Source organism: Psammomys obesus, unplaced genomic scaffold (assembly GCF_907164565.1).
Source record: "Psammomys obesus unplaced genomic scaffold, mPsaObe1.curated_primary_1811, whole genome shotgun sequence".
NCBI lineage: Eukaryota > Metazoa > Chordata > Mammalia > Rodentia > Muridae > Psammomys > Psammomys obesus.
In genome coordinates, this window is record NW_026596039.1 from 15,175,732 (window position 1) to 15,200,984 (window position 25,253).

Genomic DNA, 25,253 nt, shown 5'->3' on the forward strand with positions numbered 1-25,253 from the left:
TGTATCAGTGAATTTCCAAACTGGAGATTTTAATAACTTCCAAGTTATTAAAAACAAAACTGGTTTTTCTATTGAAGAACTATGTATTTTTAAAAATCACAAATGATAAAACATAGTTCACATACATGAATCAGGCATCCTCCCCATGGACTCAGTATCAGATGATCTGTTCAAAATAACTGAATTATGTAACATTTTATAAAGTTAATGGCAGACCCAGAGTTGGGCCTCAGCAAAACTTCCCTTCAGGTCTGATTTATGATTATACCTGAGTATTGCAAGACCAACAGTGATCTATTAGAGTAGTAATATTATTTAAAATAAAATTATAAAGTCTAAGCATTTTTTCAGTGTAACTACTAATGCTTAGCACAGTCATCCTATTTTCATCAGGGTACAGTGGTGTACCCTTTAATCCCTGCACTGGGGAGGCAGAGGCAGGCAGATCTCCTGAGTTTGAGGCCAGCCTGCTCTACAGAGTGAGTTCCAGGACAGCAGCACTAAATAGTGAAACCCTGTCTTACTAAAAAGAAATCCAAACAAAATATTTTGGTGACTGGAGAGATGGTTTAGCAGTTAAGAGAACTGACTGCTTTTCCAAAGGACCCAGGTTCAATTCCTGGCACCCACATGGTGGCTCACAACTCCAGTTTCAGGGCTGGGTGTGTGGGAATGAAGGAGGGTTCTAATGCCCTCTGTGGCCACTGCATGCACGTGATGCACAGACATACATGCAGGCCAATCACTCGTACATATAAAAATGAAATGTTTTAAAAATACTTTTAAAAACTGAGAATTTTCAAGTAGCTTACAATAACGCTTAAAAAAAATCACACTAATATTCATATAAAAACCAACTGATTTCACATCTAAATTAATCTAGACAGCTAAGAATACCATAAAGGAGGCAGAGAAAGATATTAAGTAGCTCGATGCTTTAGTACCATAGGAAAAATGAAAGTTTCCCAAAAAAGTCAGCAGAAGAGCAACTATGGTAGGAAGGTTGCAGTGAAGGAGGTCATTAAGGGGGCTCTTAAGCTACACCTCGCTAAGTATGAAATGGGCATACCCTGAGAAATCACGGAGCTCAGTGCTTTGACTAGCATCAGAATCAGCTGTTTCATGTAATGTCATAAGCAACTCCACCACAATCTCTGGTAAATTACTAATGAATACTTGATCAATCTGTAGAAACACAAAATTACAAAATATTAAACACTTTTATATCTGTGATTTTCACAACAGCACAAAGGGTATGTATTAATTGCTTACTTCAAAACTAAAAAACATTAAATAAAATATAATCAAGCCTAAGTTCTGCAACAAAAACCTCTACATTTTCTTCTATAGAGTCAATCCACAGTGAGGTAAGCATAGCAAAATCACACCCAACCAACCCTCCGTACCTTCTATTTTACAGAACTTTAATTGACTTTGGATTTACCATTAAATTCCTCAAATTAGAAGTTCTCCAGGTAGCAAAGTTCCATAATCTACACTGTTTCTTGGTTTGTATTTTTATCTTTAATTCATTTGCTAACTCTTCAACAATTTTAACTGTTAAAAATCTTTGTGACTGCCAATAATCCTGTAGGTGTCTTGTATCCTGATATTGGATGATATTCCCAAAATCTGAAGCCAGTACCACCCTTCATCAATAGTCACTAAAAGGACTCCTGTCTAAGAGATAGATTTCTCACCAATCTGCTTCTGCTACAGGTAACCTCACAAAAGATTGCCAGGAAGAAGCTATGATCCCTACCTCTGGGGTTACAAGTGTGAGGTGTCAGCCAAGTCAGCTTTTATTTGGATGTAAGAATATGAAGTCAAGTTGCCAAACTTGAGCACCAAATACTTTACCAAGCCATACCCCGAAGCCCAATAACATTAAAGTCCAAAGCTTACATCTTTCCTCAGTAGATAAAGGTACACAAAGACTGAAGCCATACTTGTTTCCCTAGGAAGTCTTCGCCTTTAAGTGTATCGTAGACCTCAGTAGCAGTCTCTCTCTTCTGGGCTATGCTGCTGTCTCCTCTGCCCTCATAGGCGAAATAAGGAAGAATGTGTACAAGAATCTTTGGGAAGCAGTCTATCAGCAGACTTTTCCAGCCCTTTTGGATCTGATTAGCAATGGATTTCACCTCATCAAAATGACTTCTAATCACCAAATGTGGAATCAAAATCTTGTAACAAGATCTGAAAATGTTTAAATTTAGGTTATAAAGTTCTCAAAGTAAAATTTTACATCAAAATAACAAAATGATTTAATAGTAGTTAAAAGATCACTTTAGGTCTTTAAATGTTCTTTATACATTTTAAACTTTTTATGTGTTTAAAATGTTATGAATACAGGTGTTTTGCCTGCATGTATTCTATGTACTGCTCTGCATGCCTCTGAAGACCCAACCCCATATAGGGTCTTCTGTAATACAGGCTGGTACCAAACTCCCCAGGCAAATGAAAATGACCTTGAACTACTGAGCTTCCTACCGACCTTCAGAGTGTTGGGGTACAAGTAAGCCCCACTGTGCCTGGTTTACACAATCAATGCTGAATGGAGGGACATGAGCACCCTAGGCATGTACTGTAACAACAGAGCTGCACGCTAGGCACACTGTACCAACAACGCTATACTTAAATCCCCACAATATCAATTATCTTGCAATAAGCTTTGAGATATCATAGAAATTATGATTAAATAATCTACTATCAAGCAAGAGGAAAGAAAAATCAAGAAGGAAATAATGGCCACTAGTAATTTATCTTTGATTATTTACCAAAGGGAAGATATCTGTGTGTAAACCGAGATGCATAAAGTATTAGCATGGCTTACACAAAGATACACAACTGATTGCTGATATTGCTACCAGAAATTCTAATTCAAGTACATCCTTTGATACATTCTCAAACTTTCTTTTTTAAAAACCAGGCTACTTCCTACCTGCAGCTAGGGATGGGAGAGGTAGGAGAAGGGGGCTGTCAAACACTATTGCACACAACATAGATAAACCTACCTATAGAAATCCTCAACACTTGTATAGTTTAACAAAATAAAAGGAAAAGAAGATAGGTTGTATTCACTGTCTTGAAGGTTCAGCCATTCCAAAACCAAGTAATCTAGATGAGAAACCATGAAGTCTTCTAAACATCTATAACCAAATGATTCAGAGACTTTCTCTAAAACCTGCACAAAAGAAAAACATGATGTTTGAGAAAATAAAGAATAATCATCATTTTGGTCCTTGTTAATATTTAAAATAGCATTTTATAACAGTTATCCAATGATTTTCTATCTTGATTTCTTTATCAACAAATGACACAAGGATAATAAATGAGAAAATGGAAAATGTGTTTAATATAACTGACATAACACTCAGCACGTAGAAAACGCATAATGAACATTAAATAAATAATAGCATAATTTTATATAGCTAACTATATCTCAAAGAAAAATCTAAGAAAAAATTATTTTCAGCCTGACATCTAAATTTTTTTAAATCCCAAAACATGCCACTTTGTTGTTTTTAAAATATAAAATCCCAATTGTTTGAGTTTACTAATGAAGACTCAGGAACCAGACGTGGGTGTGAAAACCCAGCTGACCTCCCTATTCCACCAATATCCCAGAAGAAAATAGTTTTATCTTCTCCACACTGTCTTAAATACCCTTCAACTCAATGTCCCTCTTTCCTGTATTTTCTTGTCAACTGGTTACCTACTCTGCCTCTTGGCCTATGGTTGGCTTTATTTAGCTCTTGTTTACAGAAAGCTCTTGGGTTAAAGGTGTGTGCTAGGGCTGAGCCACAAGAAAGAGGTTTTTCCAGTATATAATCTTGGGGTTCACAGTGTGATCAAATATCCTACAATATCAACTGAATAATGATGTAGCATAATAGAAAACTTCTTATAAACTCATTTTAACCAACAGGTAAAAGGTTAACTCATTTAAGATCATTCTCTGCAGGCTGGCCTACAATATTCTGAACCTATGCTGGTACAAAGTTAATTGCCTATCAGTCCATATTCATCACATTTCAAACCTCCAACAGGAACTTGTAGAGGTTCCTAAATAATCAACATGGAATGGAAGAACAGGGAGGGCTGTTACATTCTACAATAATGGGATGATACAGTTATAATGATTAAACCCAGGCCTCTTCTCTAAATGAATCCTAAAAGCCACGCTGCCCTGAACTTTGTTTTCTGATCTTGTTAAATTGTAGTATGCTGCTCCATAATGGATAATGCAAAAGCAACCAAATGTCTCCAAGGGTTTCCCTCAATGAACACTTCCAGAGAATATGTTCTGTGTGGAGAGACCATTCACTTCTGCGGATTCATATTCTGTGAGTGCTTTATAAAATGCTCTTAAACTGACTAAGAAGAAAGTCACAGTAAATACAAATTCACATACCACTTAAAAGAATTATTATGTCTGGCTGTGGAAGGGACTATAGCTGAGCAGTACAGTGCTTATTACTAAGTACAAGGCTGTGTCCAAGTCCCAGCAGTGTAAAGCACCAGAGCATATGCACGTCAGCACACATGCACGCATGCACGCATGCACACACATACACATTCTCTCTCACACACTAGTAAGCTTCTTTTTAATATTCCAAGTCTAAAAACCCAATTCTTTCTAAGTGTCAAATGCTACATACAATGAGAAAGTATTCATCATACCTTTTTCACAAGATGAAGTTCTAATCCATTTTCCTTCACAGATTTGCAGATAGCAAACAAAGCCTGTTTTTCACAGATAGGGCTACAGTGCAAGACCACAGCTATCATCATCAGTAAAACAGATTTTCTATTATGAATCTCATCCAGAAGATCGGGGTTCTGAGTATCACATAACTTCAAAAAAAATTGTAAGAATAATGACTTAAACATCTTAAAATGGTAAATCAAGCAAGCAAGCTCAAATCCAAGTATTCTCTAACCTCTAAATAGCCTACACTGTTTAAATCCTATAAAAATGAGCTAAGAGAAAAGACATAAGAAACAAGGTTTTCTATAGCTAAGAAAAGCTGTCATTTCCTAGGATCTAATGGAAACAATTACCAAAGGAGAGAAAAAAAAAAAAAAAAAAAAGATTTTCCAAAGGATTAAAGAACAAACAGCAAATAAGAACAAGAAGTATTAACGAGTGGTACTCCTAAGAAGATTTTTATTATTAGGATATCTTTATAGTGTTTCCTTCTTTAAAAATTGTTGCCATCTATATTATAAAAATAAACAAAAAAGTCTTGAAAATAGAATGACATGCTTTCGGTTTAATGAAAATTACTTTTTAAAAATCCCCACTAGGCACCACCTTCATTTTAAAAATTTATTCTTATATGTGGTATTTTGCCTGCATGTATGTCTATGCACGGTGTCTGCAGAGATTAGAAAAGGGTGCCAGATACCCAGGAACTGGAGCTACAGAGAGTTGTGAGCCACCCTGTGAGTGCTGAAATTCAAACCCTGGTCTTCTGTGAGGAAAGCCAATGCTCTTAACTAACAGCCATCTCTCCAACCCTTATCTGCGTTTTTTAACTAGCTGCATTTACTCTACAATCCAAATCGAACTCAGTCTTTGAATAGTAAGGTCACAGGCACACACCACCAAACTTTGCATCTTTTGGTGTGTTCTGGATTTTTCTTTTTGTTTAAAAAAATTTCTTAAGCTAAACAAGCCCTTTAAATATCTCAATGTATTGAAATGCCCATTAAAGTTGGATTGTCCTCACAAAAACACCATAGAAAAGTTACAGCAAAATTAATTGCTATTACTTGACTCCTTCTGACCTATAAATTATATTCAGAAAAATTTTATTCAGTCTATACAGATGACTTAGACAAGCTTTATAGAGAAACTACTAAATACAAACTCTCATCTCAAGTGTGCTAAAGAAATAACACAGACCACATGTGTGAATACAGAGCATATACATGTTAGCATAATTACCGCTTCTCTTATTCCTGCCTCTGCCTTCATGTATGCATTTTTAAAAGCTGTTTGCTGAAACTTCAAAGGAAGCGCTTTCAAGCATTTGGAGGAATCTCCTTGCTTCATATGCTGGAATAATCTTTAAAAACAAACAAACAAAAAATATCAATTTATTTCAAACCCTACAAAACAAAGCATATTACAGAACAAAAGTAAACCAGTTTGTAAGGTAATTATACCTTCTTTCTTTGAAAAACTAAGTTAGCAGTTCAGACCATCTACTAAATGTTAAGGTCCTTGATCTATAAGCCAATTTCTCCTATAAAAAAAGGAGATTCCAAAAATTTTTTAAAACTGGTGAGATTTGAAAGCTGTCAGAAAGAATCACTGTCCTCTTACCAAACACAAATCAAGAGTCCACAAACTTCTGTCAACTTGTTCTAATATTTAATCACCCCAAAAGTGAGTAGCTCCATACTTCAATATTCAGTTTACATTATATTTTATGTGAAAAAAAGTTATCAGTGCCTCTTACATATCCACATATTTAAGGCATCTCTGTAATAAATTTTGTCCTTGATATTTTTTAGGAATCAAATTTTTATAATTTATTTCTGATTGCTACATTCTGCTAGCTTTTTGAAATAGCCCAACATTACATATCCTAACAAATTAGAAACCCAAAAAGCCAAACGAATCCTACTTACTGATCTTTCTTGAATTTAGGAGATTCCCCATGCTACTACTACACTGAGCTATGACACTCATCTATAACCCTCTAAACCTGAGAACTTTAACTTCAGTTCAGTAAGCATTTAACTCCCACACACAGCCACCCGCAATCTTGACAACGCATGAATTTCTTCCTAACACAAATGAGGACTGAGACAACATCTGGTTCATGGAGACACTACTGTCACAGATTCAAATGATGGGCACATTAGCACTAATACCATAGAGCAGCGGTCTTCAATTTTCCTAATGCTGCTTACCCCTTTAATACAGGTCCTCATGTGGCAATCCCCAATCATAAAATTATTTTTGCTGCTAGTTCATAATTGCAATTTTGCTATGAATTGTAATACAAATATCTGTTTTCCGATGGTCTTAGGCGACCCTCAAAGGGGTTGCAAATATAGGTTGAGAATCACAATCATAGATTATGTAATTACTTGGACAATTTCATTATGGCGACCTTCTTTTACTGGTCACTTAGGTCTGAAAAATATGCAATTTTCAGCTTTGATGGTTTTAAAGCAGCACATAATTTCTTTTCCAAATACATTCATTTATTGTACCAATCATCGATGAACAGCCAGCACAGCCAAATATTATTTTAGGTTAAAAACAGCCATGATATCAACATCATACAAAATGAAGAAACTCCCATTTTACTGAATCACATAAAGCCGTGGTAATATCCGAATATTCTACACCTTCTCAAGTGGCAGTAGACAAATTTCACTCAAATCAATGGCTTGTTAGCGCCACAGCACTAAGCAAATTACCTCTCAAAGCCAGAGTTTTCACTTGTAAATTGCGGACAACAATGTTATCTAATTGAGATTAAATAAAAACATGAATCCCAGGACATGTACACACTGACTAAGTGTGCGTTGCTGTCATCAGCACGTGGAGAGTGCCACCAGCAGCAGCATTACAAGCGCTTCAGAACTTTCTCTTTACCTGTCCACTGACCCTGCGGCCAGCATCCGAACCTGATGATGATCATCTGCCAGAAAGTGTGGAAATACTTCATTTACAGGAAAGTCTTCTCCTTTTACATTAAGAACTGCCCATTTGGAATATGGATCAACCTATAGTAAAATAACAATTAAGATTAAATACAAAACATTATGAGAAAAACCAGTCATTAGCATGCAGAAATAAAGGCAGCGTTAGCCATCCCAACAAAGAACTTTCTAGTAACATGGAATAACTCACCTCAAGGAGAGTTTGAAGACACTTTACTAATGCCATTCTTACAGAGAATATGCATTTCTTCTCCTTTGTTAGATGCCTGAAAACAAGTAAGATTTTTCAATGCAATAATTACTCAAACAAAGCAAAGACAAAAAAAAAAAAAAAATCAATGAATTTAACATTATCACAAGTTTTTTCAAAATTTGTTTTAAATTAATTCTTACTATATGGAAAATGACAATGTATTTATCTTTCCTAAAATTCAAGCTAAATAAAAAAATATTTCAGTTTGATGTACATTATCTGTTTTTTATCTTGGAACTGATACACTCTGGGTAACCATGCTACAGCAAACTAAAGATAAACAGAATATCCTTTAAATTTGGTCATTATAATATGAATTTAAAAACTATGTTCTAAGCCAGGCGTGGTGGTGCATGCCTGTAATCCCAGGACTCAAGCAGGCAGAAGCAAGTGGATCTTTGTGAGTTCAAGGCCAGCCTGGTCTACAAAGCGAGTATAGGACAGCCAAGACTACACAGAGACCCACTGTCTCAAAAAACCAAACCAACCAACCAAACAAACAAAATCTGTGTTTTATATTGACTCCGAGAAGTCCTTATTAATCAAACAGAATGAAGCATCTAAGCTACACACATGTGATTTTCTGTAAGTATGAAATTTGTTGTTGTTGGGCCAATGACTGCTGGACCCTGAGTTCAATCCCTGGAACCCACATAATGGAAGGAGAACTGACTTCCACTAGCTGTTCTCTGACCTGCACATGTGCACATGTGTTAAGAAAATACTTAAAATATTATTGTGAGACTAAGAGTGAAATACAGTGACAAAGCCAACTGGTTCATTTGGATGACCAACAATTCAATTGGCTTGGATTGTTGCACTTTTTTATGTAACATCTATGTCAAGTTATTATGTGATTTGAAATTTACAGGGCCACATGCTAAACATTTTAGAAAATAAAAATTATGAAAACAATACAGCTTTTCAATTAGGGAATGGAAGACAGAGCTGGGGAAAGGGCCCAAGAGAGAAATTACTCGCTACCTAAGTATGAAAACCATGGTTTGGATCTCCAGAACTCATGTGAAGTAAGATGCAGAAGCACCCATACGTAATCTCAACATACCTACAGCAAGATCTGTAAAGGAGAAAAAGGAGAAACGTGTGGACCTGGTGGCCTGGTGCATGAAGCAGTGAACATAATACAAACAGGTACAAGTGAGCATGACACCCAATGTTGCTCTTTGAATGCTACGACAGTGCAGTGACACACACGTACCCACACTCACACCAGTGAACATTCACACAAACACACACACTAAGAAAAGGAAGACCGACTATGCACACTTTTGTTAAAAGATGCAAAATGTTATACAAAACAAACAAAAAAATTCAGGATTGTGCAGAGTTTACACCTGTATCCAGAGGTAGAAAAACGACTAGAAAAAGAGACTTATGCCTACCAAAATGCGCCAATCACTGTCAGGAACTGTCCTTGCGCATTCTTTGTGCTCTCAGTGTCCACACTGTCCCAACACAGGCTTGTCACTACATGAAGGACATTGCTTAAAATTGCTTTACAAACATCTTGGTCACGGCGATGCAGAGAACATACAGGGCTGTGGTAGAAAAGGTTTAATGTTACAAGCTTGCAAGAACTCGTCAGTTTGTAACTTAAAACAGGCATAACATATGGTTTTTGTTTCTTACGATAATGGTTTCAGAAGTTCAGCAACATCTTCCATTGGTAATGAATGTTCCTTTCCAGGAAGCTCCTTCAAAAGCACTAAGTACTAAGGTGGTTAAAAATAAATAAATTAATAAACAAACAAGTCGCCAGCTTTACCCAAAGATCACTTACTTTAAAAAAGCATATGTAAACAAATCGAAACATGCACATAGCTGTAAATTTCTAAACACAGCATATAATAAAAATATCTTTAAAATCAAATGCTAGAGTCAAAACTCCACACAACAGCCATAACTCAAATGGTTAAAAATCCTAACCATATGCCATGGAGAGGGGAATACATCAATCATCTGGCCAGGTAACTAAGGAGTAGAAACAATAACCTCTACTGCTGAAATTCAATAAGTGATCATTACTGTCACTGCTGCAGTTAAAAGATAAAGATTCTGAGACTATACTATGTCTCTACACTCCAAGAATAATGCTTGCCATAGTAAGTTCAATGGTGAAAAACTACTGAATTCTGGAAAGCAAAGATCTAGTCTGAGAAGTAAAATACCCTAATCTACCTACTTACCATGGCTACTTTGTAACTATGTTACTATACACACAAAGATCTGTTTTAAGTAAGTATTTATAATGGTAGTTATAACTGAGCAAGCAATTTCTCAGAGGTGTTAATTTTCTAGTTATACCAAGAAATCCTAAGAGGTATTTCTGATACACTAATAAAGGATTTGTTAAAAATCCTCTTTTGTGCCTAACATGTGAATGGTACGTACTGTTACTGAGAATGTAAAGTAATTTAAATCATCAAAACTTTAAGAAAAGTATATTATCCTTCCCACTGGTCATAGATAACACTCTATGAAAGTATTCATGAAGAATGAAGCCAAGGGTCCCAACAGGATACAATGAAACCTATTTTGATTAGAGAATGCCTGTGATGTTTAAGACATCCATGGCAAGGAATTAGGAACTCACCAAGTATGACTGCTAGTTTACCAGAACCAAGAATATAACCTTGAACACATCCAGAAGATACTCAATGGGCCAGGAACTAGTTTCAAGTATTTACTGGGAATGAGGTAAGGGCATGTTTCTTAGTTTCATAGAAGGTTACAGAGTAAATAAATTCATTATTTATTGACAAACAAAGGACCAACAGGGAGCTACAAGTTTGCAGAGGAAAAAAAAAAAGCCATGAAGTCATGAATTGGAATTGAAGGTATATATTAGTGGCATTAGTTCAAAGGCCAAAATTCAGACTTCAAATTTCATGTTATAAATTATTCTTCACAGTCAAGATCTATGTTTTGCTGACCACTGATTACACTCATAATCTCAGCACTTGGAAGAAATTTAGCACAAGCCATCCTGGGCTACACAGGAAGAACTTGTCTCAAAGAAGATATTTCTTGTTCCAGTCAATAATAATTCATAAGAATTACACTAAATAATATTCAAAATACATTCAAATTTTAAAGCTCAGCATCCACTTTAATTATTTCATTGCATGTTAAAGAAAAAATGAGAAATCTAGGCATAATAGCATTTACATCTTACCCCATTTATTCAGTGAGACTGCTTGAGACATACACACACAGCGAGAGTATGTCTATGACTACTCTCAGATTTACCTTTCAGAAAATTAATTTCAATCCTTCAAAGTGACTGTTCCACTCTTAAAACATCTAACTATTACATTTGCATGACAACACCAGACAAAACCAAAAGCTCTTCTAATCTACTTGACTCACCACATGAAGGTGGAGGGATTTAGTAAGATCAAGTGTGCTAGAATCAAGCAGCATTAGCAATTTCCTTCTAATATCAGCGCCTCTAAAAGACACAGTAATGCTCTGAGATGCAGTTACACAGCGGCATAAGAACCTGAGCATGTCTAAAAGAAGGTGATCTTGCTTTGACAGATAGTCAGCACTCAAAGGATTCATGGCACCTAAAAATAAAAGGTACTTATTAGCACTAAGAGAAGGGTACAGTAGACAGATACATCCTCAAACATCTCTCCACAGTCCAAATAATCTATCATGTAGTTTTTAAAAAACTATTTTAAATTCTTTCATGAAGAATAAAATAAGAAACTAATAAATTTGATTTTTAAAATGAGAGTAATTTAAAATGTGTAATAAGGAGGGGAAGTGAAGTGTACTCAGCAAGAGCACTTGACAAAACTGAAACCCAGAACTCACAGTCCATAGTTGAAGGAGAGAACTGACTCCTGGAACACTGTCCTCCAATCTACCTCTACATGTGTACCCACAATAACACATACAAACAAAAAAATAATAAAAGCAACACACACACACATTTTAAAAATAGGTGGGTGTGGTAGTAACACACTATTAATCTCAGTACTTGTGAGAAAGAGGCAGATGGAGCTTTGTGAGTTTGTAGGTCAGTCTGGTCTACAGAGTGAGTGCCAGGACAATACTGCAGAGTAAAACTGTCTCCAGGGGGAAAAAAAAAAAAGTCTTAATTGTATAGAAAAAGAACAATCCAAGTAGACTATACCTAACAGAAGTGAGGTTATCATTAAAGTTCTTTTCAGTGAGGCCCCTTATGGTGCCAAATTAATATAAATGGTAAAAGAAACTACAAAAGTATTTACCAACAGTATTCTGGTTCTCTCCAGCATCATTTACATCACTCACAGTACCAGCACTAAACAGACTTGAGGATGATGGACTCTGTGCCTCCATCAGATTTTCATCAGTACCATCTTTCACTGAATGCACTTCTCCATAATCAAATGGCTTTTTTGTACAGGACGCCTTTAGAAAGGAGTAACAAAGATGCTATTTTCAACTTCTTTTAAAAGCACCCTAATCCATCATTGTGTAGGGGAACGAATATATAAACTGGAATCTGTTTAGATAATAGAATAACAAAACTTTACAAATTTCTTGTATTAAAAAGTATCATGGGCCAGCAAGGTGGTTCATGGAATAAAGCACTTGCTACCAGGCCTGATAATCTGAGTTGGGCCCCTGAAAACTACATGTTAGGAGAGAATAAACTCCAGCAATTGCTCTCTTACTTCCACACACGCACTGTGACTCACGTGCCCATACAGACATAAAAATAAATGTAAAAAAAAAAAAAGAATTCTAGCAGTCATTCTGTATTATATTTAAACATTCAAACACCACTCTATTTCTCCACAAACATACAGAACTATACTTTGCAACATTTAATAAAATTTTTAAAAATTAGTATCAGAAATTGATGGAAGCATAGAAATAGTATCAACTATTTAGTAGGACAATAACAATATTCATCAAAATTAAACTTAAAGCTGAGCACAGAGGCACGAGCCTGCAGTCCCACCTCTTTGGATACTTGAAGCAAAAGAACCATTTAGGCCTAGAGTTCAAGGCCAGCCTAGGCAACAAACTAAGCTCTTTAAAAAAAGAAAGCACACTCCTCGAGGTTCTCATGCGTCCCGCTGAACGAGAATTTCCTTCCTAGAATTTCTCTTGTATCCTTCAAATGCACAAATACAAGACAAAGTAGAAATGCAGGGGTCTCTGTAGGAAAAACTCTTGGTTAAAAGGGAAAATGACTTGAAATGTTAAGTAGGAGCAGATAGGTATTAGCAGGCATGGAGGGATGTGCCCTTACGCAGACTGCCAGCATGGCTTAGGATGGCTTAGGTAGAATGACCATCAAAAATTCAAAGCCAAGCTGGGGTGTGTAATGAATACCAAGCTAGCCAGGGATACCCTAGCAAGATGTGTTCTAAAATTAAAACAAAAAAAACCAAAAAGAACAAGTAGATTATATATATATAAATATATATAAATATAAAACATATATATATATAATGTGTTATATACATATACTATTCCTAAGTAGTACAATACCATAACTGCCAAGTAAAGCACAGCTGTGTGTAGCTCATAAATAAGCATAGTAACAAGGAAAAGCGATTTATGAAACACAAATAATTAAGTTACAGAGTATTTCATTGCCCAACAAACTCTTAAAAGTAAACAACTAAAAATAAAAGAGCATGTATAACATAAGTCTAATCTCATAAAAGATGAGGTATAAATACCACAATAAAAACATGGCCCCAGGCAAATCACTGTGAGTTCAGAGCCAGTCTGGCCTACAAAACAAGTTCTAGGCTAGCCAAGCCATATAGTGAGAACACGTTTTGGACAATAAATTTAATCTTTCAATTATTTCAAGGAAAAACTAAAGGGCAACTAAACTACTTTGCCAGGCACTGATATCAAGTAGAAATCAAACATACGTCCTCCTTAATGTAATAAGCTTATTAAAGACTGCATTTATTTAAAAACAATCCAAGATGTTCTATACCATGAGATGCATATCTATTTATAAGCTATTTAAACAAAAACTTGCAATTAAGGACCAGTAAGATGGGTCAATGTGTAGAGGTTTTTGCATGCAAGCCTGACATCCTGAGTTTATTCACTGGATCCTAGAAAATGACAGACAAGAACCCACTGCCAAGAGTTGTCCTGACTTCTACATTCACTGAGGTATACATGCACCAGTTTGCTTATGCTTGCTCACCATCCCCTTCTTTCTGACACATGTATGTGTATATAATTTTGCTGCATTTCAGAATCAATAAAAGTTATTAGTAAAATAGGGTTCATACTTACTAAACTTTTACAAATATCTGCAATGTCATTCATAAACTTTGATGTTAATAATCGTAGGAAAAAGCCAGATGCAATCTTGTTTGGATTATGCTGTAATTTAAACAAAGATCCAAGCAATTAAAAATAAAACACACACACACACATATATATGTGTATATATACATATATAAATATATAGTGATACTATTTTCTCTACCTTGAATGAGCTGTAGATAGAGTTCAGAACTGAGGCCAAGTTAAGATACAGTATCTTCTTTCTTTTTAAGAATGAGACTTATTGAGTCTATTTCAAGAGGCTAGTAAACTAGGTAGTAACCAGGAAAACAACTGAACAACTACAGCCTCTTTTCTAAAGGAAATATAAAGTAAATGTTTTTGTGTTTATGCATCATTAAAGTGCCAGCTATTGATCCTAAACATAATAAGCAATTAACTGTGTGGTTTATTCTTTAATTTCAGGCCTACCACACTTGACTGTTCTGATTACTGACAACACTCTAGCATAATTAAGCTACCCCAATAGGCCTGTGAAAAATCAAAAAAAGAATTACACACAGCAGTACTTTTTCTATCAACATTACCAAAGATGATCTGGGTAAAAGAAAGTAACATTTGCTCAAGGGTCATTTATCTTTGTTGGCACTCTACAGAATGCTATCTTTGTAACATTAACAATTATATGATTTTTTTTTGTTTTTATAACAAACATACCACAAATGTTATGTTTGTTATAAAAACAAAAAAAAATCACATAATTGTTAACAATCAACAAATTAGGAAAGCATGCTAGCAACACAAGACTCAGCTGTGTGTGTATATATATATAATAATAAGAAAATGAAGTTATGAAATTGGTTCATGAAAAACCAATATTCTCTGAATATTCTTATTCATTGTTCAATTTAATGTCAGATCATAGATAAACTCATAAATGGACCAAAAACTCAACATCACTCAATATGTCCCATGAATAGGCTATACTACCAAAAAGACACTCTTACCTTAGTATCTCTACACAAGCAACCGGTACACAGCTGTATCATATTTCTCAATGAACCAATTCTAGATTCCTCATTTGTGTTATATGTAAACAGAGAGATGCTTTCTCCTGCACATTGCATTAGAGACTATTTAGAATAGAAGAAAAAGACAAATTCCAGTTGACATAATAACTCAGTATTACTATTTTGAAATTTCATTTAAGTACAAATATTAAATATATTTACAATATGAACATGAAACTTAGAGTAGGGACAGACACTAGCACTTGGGAAAGGCTGATGTAAAAGCATCACAAGGCCAGCCTGGGCGAAAAGCTGAGACCCAGACTCAAAAAAAAAAAAAAAAAAAAAAAAAAAGTGTACATGTTTATGCAGTAAGATTACAAGTGACACAGACCCACAAAGAAAACGACAAATCCAAGCCACATGTGCAATGTGTGCAGAGGCTCAAGGGTACAGGGTCTTGAGTTCCATACCTAGCTGGGCTATACCTTGAGACCTTGTCTCAACAAACAAAATGACAACAAAAACCTACCACAGATATACTAGTATTGAGAGATTATTAATAAAGTTTTAATCCGGATGGTGGTAGTGAATGCCTTTAATCCCAGGACTCAGGAGGCAGAGGTAGGCAGATCACTGTGAGTTCAAGGCCAGCCTGCCCTATACAGGGAAAACTTGTCTTGAAGGAGAGAAGGAGGGAGGGAGGCAGGGAGAGAGAGGAAGAGGAAGAAGAAGACAAAGACAACGAAGAAAGTTTTACACTTAGAACCTATGTGACTAATATACCCAATCAAGAATTCTTCACTACAGATCATCTTGGGGAAAAAATTAAGAGTAACAAATAAAAATCAATGTGTATAGCCAGGCATGGTAGTATACATTTTTAATCCCAGAACTTGGTAAACAGAGGCAGACAGATCTCTGTGAGTCCCAGGTCACTCAGGGACCCTATCTGAAAATAGTAGTAGTGGTAATATTAGTATTCTAATGAGGTTACATTGTGATATGAAATTATTTATTTATTACTGACTTAAAATAATTTTATATTTTTAAGGAAGGAAACGTATTTCTTTTATACTGTATAAGCGAAAGAAAAAAAGTTAATCTATATACATTGAGCATTTCTTATAAAAATACACAAGACAAAAAAAGTTTCAGAATTTGTAATATTTACACATACTTAACAAGGTATCTTTGGGATAGATCACAAATCTAAAAACAAACTTGTTGTTTCATCATTGTTGGTCAGTTTTTCTGTCAACCTGCTAGAGGCACATGAGAAGGGGGAACCTTAACTGAGAAGCTGGTTGACAGGCAAGCATTTCCTTGACTGACCACTGCTGTAGAAGGAAACAGTCTGCTGTGGACAGTGCCCTCCCTGGGCAGGTCCAGGGGTAAGAAAGCTAAGTGGGCAAGCCTGGGGAGAAAGCCAGTATAAGCATTCCTCCATGGCCTCTCTTACCAGGTCCTGCCCTGGCTGCCCTCTATGATGGAGCACAATCCTCACGTGTCAGCCACATAAACCTTCCCTCCCCAGGTTGTTTTTGGTCATGGTCCTTATCACAGCACCAGAAAGCTACTGACTACATCTTACACACGCCTGATGGTAAGATGGCCTACATTTTGACTATGACCTGTCACATGAGGGAAGATGTGGAAACTTTTACCTTTGTGCTCCAGTTCTCTGAAGTATTTCAGATTTCCTATTTTCAGATTAGGGACATTAAACTTAACATATAAATTTATTTTACCTAACTTTTCAGGGATTCAATTCATTTAAATTCACCTAAAACTTTATCAATATAAATTTTCCTACCTTGGCCTTCTGAAATAATTCTGATTTATATGCGTCATCTTCTGTTATAATACCCACATAACAATAGCAGCCAAGAACTCCCACCAAAAGACTTGAACACCGGACAAGTGTTTCTGAACTTGTAATCTTAAAATAAATCATAAATTAAAAAAAAGTATTAGATATAAATAATTCTGTGTACTTTGGAATTACCTCTGGAAAAACAAGTTCCTGTACATATGAAAAACTAAAAATTAAACAAGTTAAAACTCGAATTTTAACAAGTTTAAAACCAGCTCAAAGATCACTGTAGAATTATGATAACCAGTATTCAAAAAAACAAACAAAAAAGGCTTAGGTTACTCCTAAAGACAGGCGGTGGTGGCGCATGTCTTTAATCCTAATATTTGAGGCAGTATAGAGGCAGGCAGATCTCTGTGAGTTCAAGACCCACCTAATCTACAGAGATTGAGTTCCAGTACAGCCAAGAGTGTTACAGAAAGAAAACTTCCCTCAAAAACAAACAACAATAACAAAAGACAGATAAAAGTATCACCTCCTAATGCAGCAACACCCAAGAAGAAGAAAAAAAAACCTGGCAAGCAAATAAATGTTTTAGAACATGTGGCTCAGTGCTTGCCTAATTACAAGGTCCCAGGTTCGATCTAGTATTGAAGAGAAAAAAAACAAACCAAAAGACTCAGAACATGAAAACCAGATTCATAGAAAAATGACACTCTGAACAAAAGCCTTTACTGATTATTAAGTTTTCTTATACTCCAGACTAGCAGAAAACATTTTTACTAGTAGCCATCGGCTATTACAGGATAATAGAAGAATCTGCAAACATTACACTGAAAAACCAGATGACATTCTACGAGGAAAACAGTAGAAAACTAAGCTATTTTAGAACAAAATCAGCTAAATCTGTGATATGATAAGACCAACAGTAAACGGCAAAGACAGAAAAAACAGCCACACTGCCCCTGCTTGTTTTTGTTTTTGTTTTTTGGTCATTTTCCGGCTGCTTTTTGCACTCCTTTGGGAGTTTGAGAGCTTTTTAAAAATTATATCACTTACATAACACAAGACATTGTGGAAGATATAAAGACTAATAAATTATTATGACCTTTAAGCAAATTATGGCAAAAGTTGAAACATATATATAAACATACAAATATCCATGGTATAAAAAAGATAATAATTAAGTGCTCTTAAAATTGAAATACTAAACAGTATGAATTGTTTGTTTTTTCAAGACTAGGTTTGTGTATCCCTGGCTGTTCTGGAACTAGCTTTTAGAGCAGGCTGACCTTGAATTCAGAGACCTGCCTGTCTCTGTCTCCCAAGTTCTAGGATTAAAGGTGTGCACCACTACTCCAAAGACTATGAAACTAGTAGGTAAAAAACTAGTATGGCTGGGTGAACATAAATCTTCCACAACAAACGTTAACATGTGACCATCTATATAGAAAAGCATGGATATACACCATACACGGAAAGAAATGGTGTTTTACAAGAGACCAGCGCACATGAGTTTGTAAGAAATCCTCATTTGACCTCTAAAAACCACGTAATTACTAGTCCATTTCATGTTTTAAAATCATTCCACTTGCTTCAAATGCAAGAATCTATTAGATTCTTCTTTCCTGCAATGAAAATTTCCTTCCTTTGTACCAGTATGTTCATTCCACATACCATCATGAAATTCTTAGACTCACACCAGCACTACTTCCCACTAACTTACTCAAAAAATTCTTTTGTCTAAGAAATCTTGGAACTAATTTTCTCAGACTTGTTTTCCTTCCCTTCATGCTAACTTTCCCTACTTGTTGGTGTATGCCACCACTTTATTCACAACCAGGCTTCCCTCGTCTTCCACGCCTTTCATTCTCCCATTTTTCTTTCCTAACAGTCTACAAACGTTCAAGAGTAGACCTCGGTTCTTTTTTTAAAGAAATCTCACCTCAGATGAGTAATTATTTAGAAGCTGCTCAGACAATCCCAGAAGATAATGATTCAATGATTCCTTGAGATTTTGGTGGACAGAAAAGCCAACACTAGGCTGAAAACTTTCTACAGCACATTCATTCAGAGTGGTTAAAAAATCCATGTTGTCAAAAGTTGTCTGAAGAAATAGTTCTTCTACTTCTGAAAATGAAGGCTCTTCTTTAACTTGGCAGTATTGTTCACTTCAAGAGGGAAATAGCTGATTAATAACCGTGAGCTGGTGTTTTCTCAACTTATTTGCCACATATTACATATAAAAATATCAAGAAAACATTTAGACCATTCAAAGACTGCTAATACAATTTGTGAGTTATTCTGTCAAATGGTTTCTCTTTTTTGGGCTTCTACAGCAAATTGAATTGAGATGGAAGAGTTCATTATTCGGTAGCAAGTTTTACTCACAAAAATATAGAAGTTACAATTTCAAAGACATTGTCTTCTTTTTACCACTGATTTTCAAAATGAGTGATTTTTCTTTCATAATAAGACTTTGAGAGAAATAGACTGGGTATCTTTATGTCACTGAGTTATTTTCAGTCACAGAGACAAATTTAATTATCTGAGTCAATCAACTAAAAATAAGTTTTTAGGTACTTTTACTTTAACTATAATTAGGTTTTATTTTTCAGTATTAATTCTAGTTACACTGCACAGGATGGTCTCAAACTTGATTTCAACATACTCTTGCCTCAGCCTCCCAGTGTTTGGACCATAAGACGTCATGATATTCATCTCATTAGTTTTTCTTTTGTTCTGCCACCCATTTAGCTAATTAGATTTAGTGAGAGTGTGTGAGTGTGTGTGTGCTTCATACACATGTGAAGTCAAATGGACAACCTTCCAGCATATCAGTCCCAGGGACTGAAGTCAGGTTATTGGGTTTGAAAAATATCTTTACCCACTAAGTCATCTCATAGGCCCATTTTTAAACCTAATAAATGTAACTCAATAAATAGATAGATAGATAGATAGATAGATAGATAAAGAAAGAAAGAAAGAAAGATATAAATAAAGGGGTCCCTACTAAAAATCACTTCAAATAAATTTCCCATCATAACTGTTCAGTTTTCTACTGACACTTGTTATACATGTTAAAATACCCATTAGTAAAACTGTAACCTCATCTAAAGTTATAGAACACAAATTATAATCACTAATAAGAAACTTTTCTTCCTGCTTAATAACTATAGGGATATTTTTCTTTACTCAGACCAATTTATATCATAATGACTAATGAGATGAGCTCGCAGCCTGCTAGGATTATCTTTTTAATTAATGCTCTATCTTAAAACATCACATATTTTACATACCATTCTGGCATACTTTGAAAAAACTTCATTGCAGCTTTAGAGTTTTTCATAGTGAGACTTACAAGAATTTTTTCCAGTACAAGATGAGGAAAATTACTAAAAAGAAAATGAAAAGCTTTACTTAAGAGACCATATGTCATTAGGAAAAATAACATCCATGCATATATAGCAAAAATTATAATCCCTAAAACTCAGATCTTAAACTAAAAATGTTTTCATCTGTACTGAATCACCTAGTATTTGAAAGGAGGATTTATTAAAAAAAGTTGAAACAGTGCTACTATAGTTTCCAACATACTTAGAATAAGCTTTATGTAATTTTAGAAGTAATATTTCTTGCTGGGCATGGTGGCACACACCTGTGATCCCAGCACACAATGTATGTGAGTATCAAATATTGAATAGTATAACACAAACATAAATCCTTTTTGTGTTAAATTTATAAGAATTATGTTTCTGTCCTTCGTGACCATCTCCCATATCCTACAGTGAGATAACCTTTTATTTCAGAAATGATCCAGCATAAAGATACAGATGATTTAAAAATTTTAAATATAACTGCAGGAAATGCTGCATTATGAGTATAAAATAAAGCTACTTGATATTAAATATGTAGATGGAGCCTTATAAAATTAAACACGCAATCATGCACAAACAAAACAAGAACCCAGTAGTATGCCAATAAACTACAAGTACCTCTGAAGAATTGGAGGCAGTTCTGTGCTGTCTTCTAAGTCATCCTCTAACTGGTAGAATAAAAGCCATCTCATTATCGACTCCTTTAAAGAAAAACTTCTATTTATTTCACATATGCTTTGTTCTGTTCCCATTTTTATTGCATCTGGAACTACACAGGTGCTAAGTGCCAAAGTCAAACAGCACACTGAAGGACTATAAAGAAACACAAAGAGATTGTTAGAAGCCAGCTCTCTGAAGGGCAGAAGGCTTTCCTATGCTGCTTGCTGCTAAGCCTGTCATGCTCAGGGCAATACAAGAACCATTTTGTTAACAAAGCCATAAAAGACTATATTTGAAAAAACTCTTGATTAAAAATCTTTGTCCGGGGGCTAAAGCGATGGTTCAGAGGTTAAGAGCACTGGTTGCTCTTCCAGAGGTCCTGAGTTCAATTCCCAGCAACCACATGGTGGTTCAAAACCACCTGAGATCTGGTGCTCACTTCTGGTGTGCAGGTGTACATGCAGATAGATATTGTCTACATAATAAATAAATCTTTAAAAATAATTTTGTCCGATAAAAATATGCAGACCTACAAAAATGTTTAAGAATATTGAACAATTATAAATTATAGGTAAAAGAAATTTAAATTTTATAATCCTTTTAAAAAAAAAAAGGCAGGACATGGTAGCTCACATCTTTAATCCCAGTACTTAGGAAGCAAAGGCAGACAGATCTCTACACATCTGAGGCCAGCTGATTCTAGAGGTATAGGCTAGCCTGGGCTATACTGTTAAGACTCTAGCAGCAAAAATATTAAACCAAATCAAACACACACAAAAAATTAAATTGGCCTTAACCAAAACTCTCTGTATTATTACATAGTTTGGGCCAAACAACAAAAGCACCCCAAGCAGAATTTATTACATTTTGCTGAAGTAACAAGCTCTGAAAATGATCGGAGACATACACTTGTGTATTTATGTAAAATCAAATATAATGCAACCTACCTTGACGGTTTACAGGCTGAGCCAGTAAATAACTTCCAGAATTCTCTGTCAAGTTCAACTAAACTTCCTTGAATAATGGCCCCAAGTAAACCAAAGTTTTCAGTTTGTGTTTGTTCAGAACTTATACCACGAAAGGTAATAGACCAAATTTTAATCCACAGTTTCAGTAAATCTGACTTTTGAGAGCTTTCTAGGTTTGTTTTCTTGCCGTGACATAGAGCAACTTCTGTAAGGCATCGTAACAAATATGGAGTACGTTCTCCACGTCGCTGCTGAGGTAGAAGCTGGTACAGTATCAGTATTAATGGACACAGCTCACAGTTAGGTAAACTGGAAGGATACTTTGATATTAATCGGGTTGTAATCTGTAGCCTGAAAGAAAAAAAGAAAATAATCTCAAAGTTTTTCAATCCCATTAACAACCTAAAAATATGCAAATAATATACCTTAGCATCTTAACTAAAGCACCATAGCGCTTTCAAAATAAAATAACTATTGATATTTATTAGGCCCTGCTGCCAATTACAGAAGAATTACAACTTCTGGCTAGGTCTTTATATAAAACTCAGTAACAACTCAACTTTTGATCTTCTGGCACCGAAAATATTCTATACTCAGAAAATAAAACTTAAATGCTTGTTCTTTGACATCAATTTATTATTCAATACAATGTTCTATGAATTCTCTAGAATAGCAGTTCTCAACCTATGGGTCACAAGCTCTTTGGGAGTCAAATGACCATTTCACAGGGGTTGCCTATCAGCTATTTATATTACGATTTATAGCAATTGTAAAACTGTAAAAATGAAGTAGTGACAAAAATAATTTTATGGTTTAGAGTCACTACAATTTGAGGAAGTGTATTAAAGAGTCTCCGCATTAGGAAGGCTGAGAAGCACTGCTTAAGAAGGAGTGCTCCTCAAAAGCAGGAATCCTGTGTTATTCACTGCTGCACATAAAAGCCATTAAAACTTCTTTCATTTATTTGTTTTTTGAGAGAGTTTCTCTGTATAGTCCTTGCTAGCTTTGAACTATGAGATCCATCTGCCTATGCCTCCTGAGTGCTGGGATCAAAGGCAAAGGTTTGTGCCACCATCAGACCAGCTAGTAATTCTTAACTAAATAAAAAGATTAAAAATGAAGGTGAAAGATTTATACAATATGAAGAGAAACCAAGAAAGAAATGGTCAATGAAAAGATTCCTAATGCTACACTGCTATACTCGTAGACCTGAGCCTAGCACAAACATCAGAGGCTTCATCCAGCAACTGACTGGAGCAGATGCAGCGACCCACAGTCAAATATTAGGTGAAGCTTGGGGGAGGAGAGGGATGCATCCCTGGGAAGACTGGGAAGGATTGTAGGAGCCACAGGGGTCAAGGCACCACAAGCACATTGGCCTACAGAATCAACTAAGTGGGGCTCATGGGGGCTCACAAAGAGCTATGTCTACATGTCTAGCACAGCAGATGAGCCTTTAGTGACTGTCTCAATATGCTATAGAAATTAATCCACTTCACTACTACTAGCTGGTCTAGGAGTAGACAAATAACAGTCTACAGTCAATGGAGGCTTTCTGAGGAAAAAAAAATGCGATTTAAATAACATTGAATGAGAGAAATACAACATTTTACCAAGGCACAAGATCAAAATCATTTTGTGACTTCTGAAGATTATCTTTTATCACTTCCCAGCCAATTTCTATTTTTCTTTTTTTGCAAGGTATACTGTCATCAGTGGATTCTCTTTGTGTGGTATAAGACTGAGAAATCTCCACAGATCTGGTATCTTCATTAAAAAGCTACAAAATAAAAAGTACATTTTTACTGCTACAATTTTCTAATAAATCATTAGGGAGAAAAATCCTTCTCAAATGCAGATACAAGGACTCACAATTAGTAATAAGTTATAGAAATATAAAAACATATAAAGAGGTAAATATTTTGCATAGCAATAATGACATTCTTCCCAAACATGCTTTATTTCCTCGGGATATTTACCAAAATTGCAAATAGTATATTTTCAACAGGATTAAAATTTAAGATTACCATTAACAATTAAGAGCACATAATTACTACCAGGATGTAGTAGGGGAGAAGAGTTTAACTTATGACACACAAGGAGAATATCAACTCATGAATGGGTAAGCAAATGCACTATATCCATATAATTATTATTTAATTATAAGGAATAAAATACTGATTTATAGTGCCAAATGTTGTGGATTTAAAGAGTTTTGTTTTGGTCTCAGGTGTGGGATACAAGACTGATTCAGATGGTCTACAGCAGACTATTTGCTTCATGTGGGCTCTGAGAGGAGCTCTTTGCCAGCTGCAGATAGTTTAAATCTGAGGACTCTGAAGAGAGAATAAACGCCAGGGCCCAGAGAGTGTGAAGAAAGAACAAAGCTGCTGCTGCTTCCCACTTGCTGCTCCTGGTTGCTGTTGTGAGACAAGAAGTTGGAGATCTCCTGAAATGAGGACTGGGCTGGCTCCAATGAACCAGGCAACCCTAACCAGCAGGAAGCAGCTAAGAGAACTGCACCCATTCTCCCACTAACCCTTTTTCTCTCCTACCTAGTGTTGGGGTGCTGAAAGGGATTGGGGTGGAATAGGGAGAAAAAGATATAAGAAACATAAATAAAAGTTTTTCAAAAGTACGGCAACAAACAGCACCCAGACGTCGGGCTTAAATGGCTAATGCCGTCCAGGAGACAGTAGGGTATGATTGTCATCACCAGATCTAGATACATGTTCAAAAGTTATCTTTCAATTAAAAGGGTTAATTTCAAATACACATCATTTTAAAGTAATTGTTATGAATACAGAATAATTTCATAGGCTTCTTGTGATAATGCAAGGTATAAACATCCAGACGAAAGAAATTTAACAGGAAATTTTAAATGGCAACAGGCACAATACCTGGTGACAGATATCTGCCATCAAGTCAATCAAATTTTCTTTGACAGCAATATTACGGGATCCTGAAGAATATTTTCCTCTACTTCCTATATGACTTATTTCATTCACTAGCAGGTCGTATAAGTTGTACAAGATACTTTTCCATTTCGTTGATTCATGAGCACCTGTAACCCAGAAACAACAGCATATTTACATACAACTTCTATTTACACTGCCAGATTTCAAAATGACTCAACTTCTTAGGCTCCTCAACATTAGATGCCTAGGTCAATGTCTATTCAGTACTAATGCCTTT

At 35.5% G+C, this 25,253-nt stretch overlaps 1 protein-coding gene across 2 annotated transcripts in view; it reads right to left on the bottom strand.

The window, feature by feature from the left end:
* The window catches only part of Atm (ATM serine/threonine kinase), an 88,661-nt gene that overhangs the window by 48,637 nt on the left and 14,771 nt on the right, over positions 1–25,253 (bottom strand). For both annotated transcript variants that reach the window (XM_055621824.1, XM_055621823.1), the window contains exons 8-27: positions 24,959–25,122; positions 23,672–23,838; positions 22,038–22,409; positions 21,049–21,243; positions 20,353–20,448; positions 18,999–19,224; positions 17,054–17,179; positions 15,235–15,360; positions 14,234–14,323; positions 12,205–12,367; positions 11,333–11,532; positions 9,593–9,675; positions 9,346–9,501; positions 7,880–7,955; positions 7,622–7,752; positions 5,954–6,074; positions 4,684–4,857; positions 3,015–3,184; positions 1,950–2,196; positions 1,070–1,185 (exon numbers count right to left, since the gene is read on the bottom strand). In XM_055621824.1, coding sequence (XP_055477799.1) covers positions 1,070–1,185; positions 1,950–2,196; positions 3,015–3,184; positions 4,684–4,857; positions 5,954–6,074; positions 7,622–7,752; positions 7,880–7,955; positions 9,346–9,501; positions 9,593–9,675; positions 11,333–11,532; positions 12,205–12,367; positions 14,234–14,323; positions 15,235–15,360; positions 17,054–17,179; positions 18,999–19,224; positions 20,353–20,448; positions 21,049–21,243; positions 22,038–22,409; positions 23,672–23,838; positions 24,959–25,122 — 3,199 coding nt within the window. The remainder of the gene's footprint in view (positions 1–1,069; positions 1,186–1,949; positions 2,197–3,014; positions 3,185–4,683; positions 4,858–5,953; positions 6,075–7,621; positions 7,753–7,879; positions 7,956–9,345; positions 9,502–9,592; positions 9,676–11,332; positions 11,533–12,204; positions 12,368–14,233; positions 14,324–15,234; positions 15,361–17,053; positions 17,180–18,998; positions 19,225–20,352; positions 20,449–21,048; positions 21,244–22,037; positions 22,410–23,671; positions 23,839–24,958; positions 25,123–25,253) is intronic.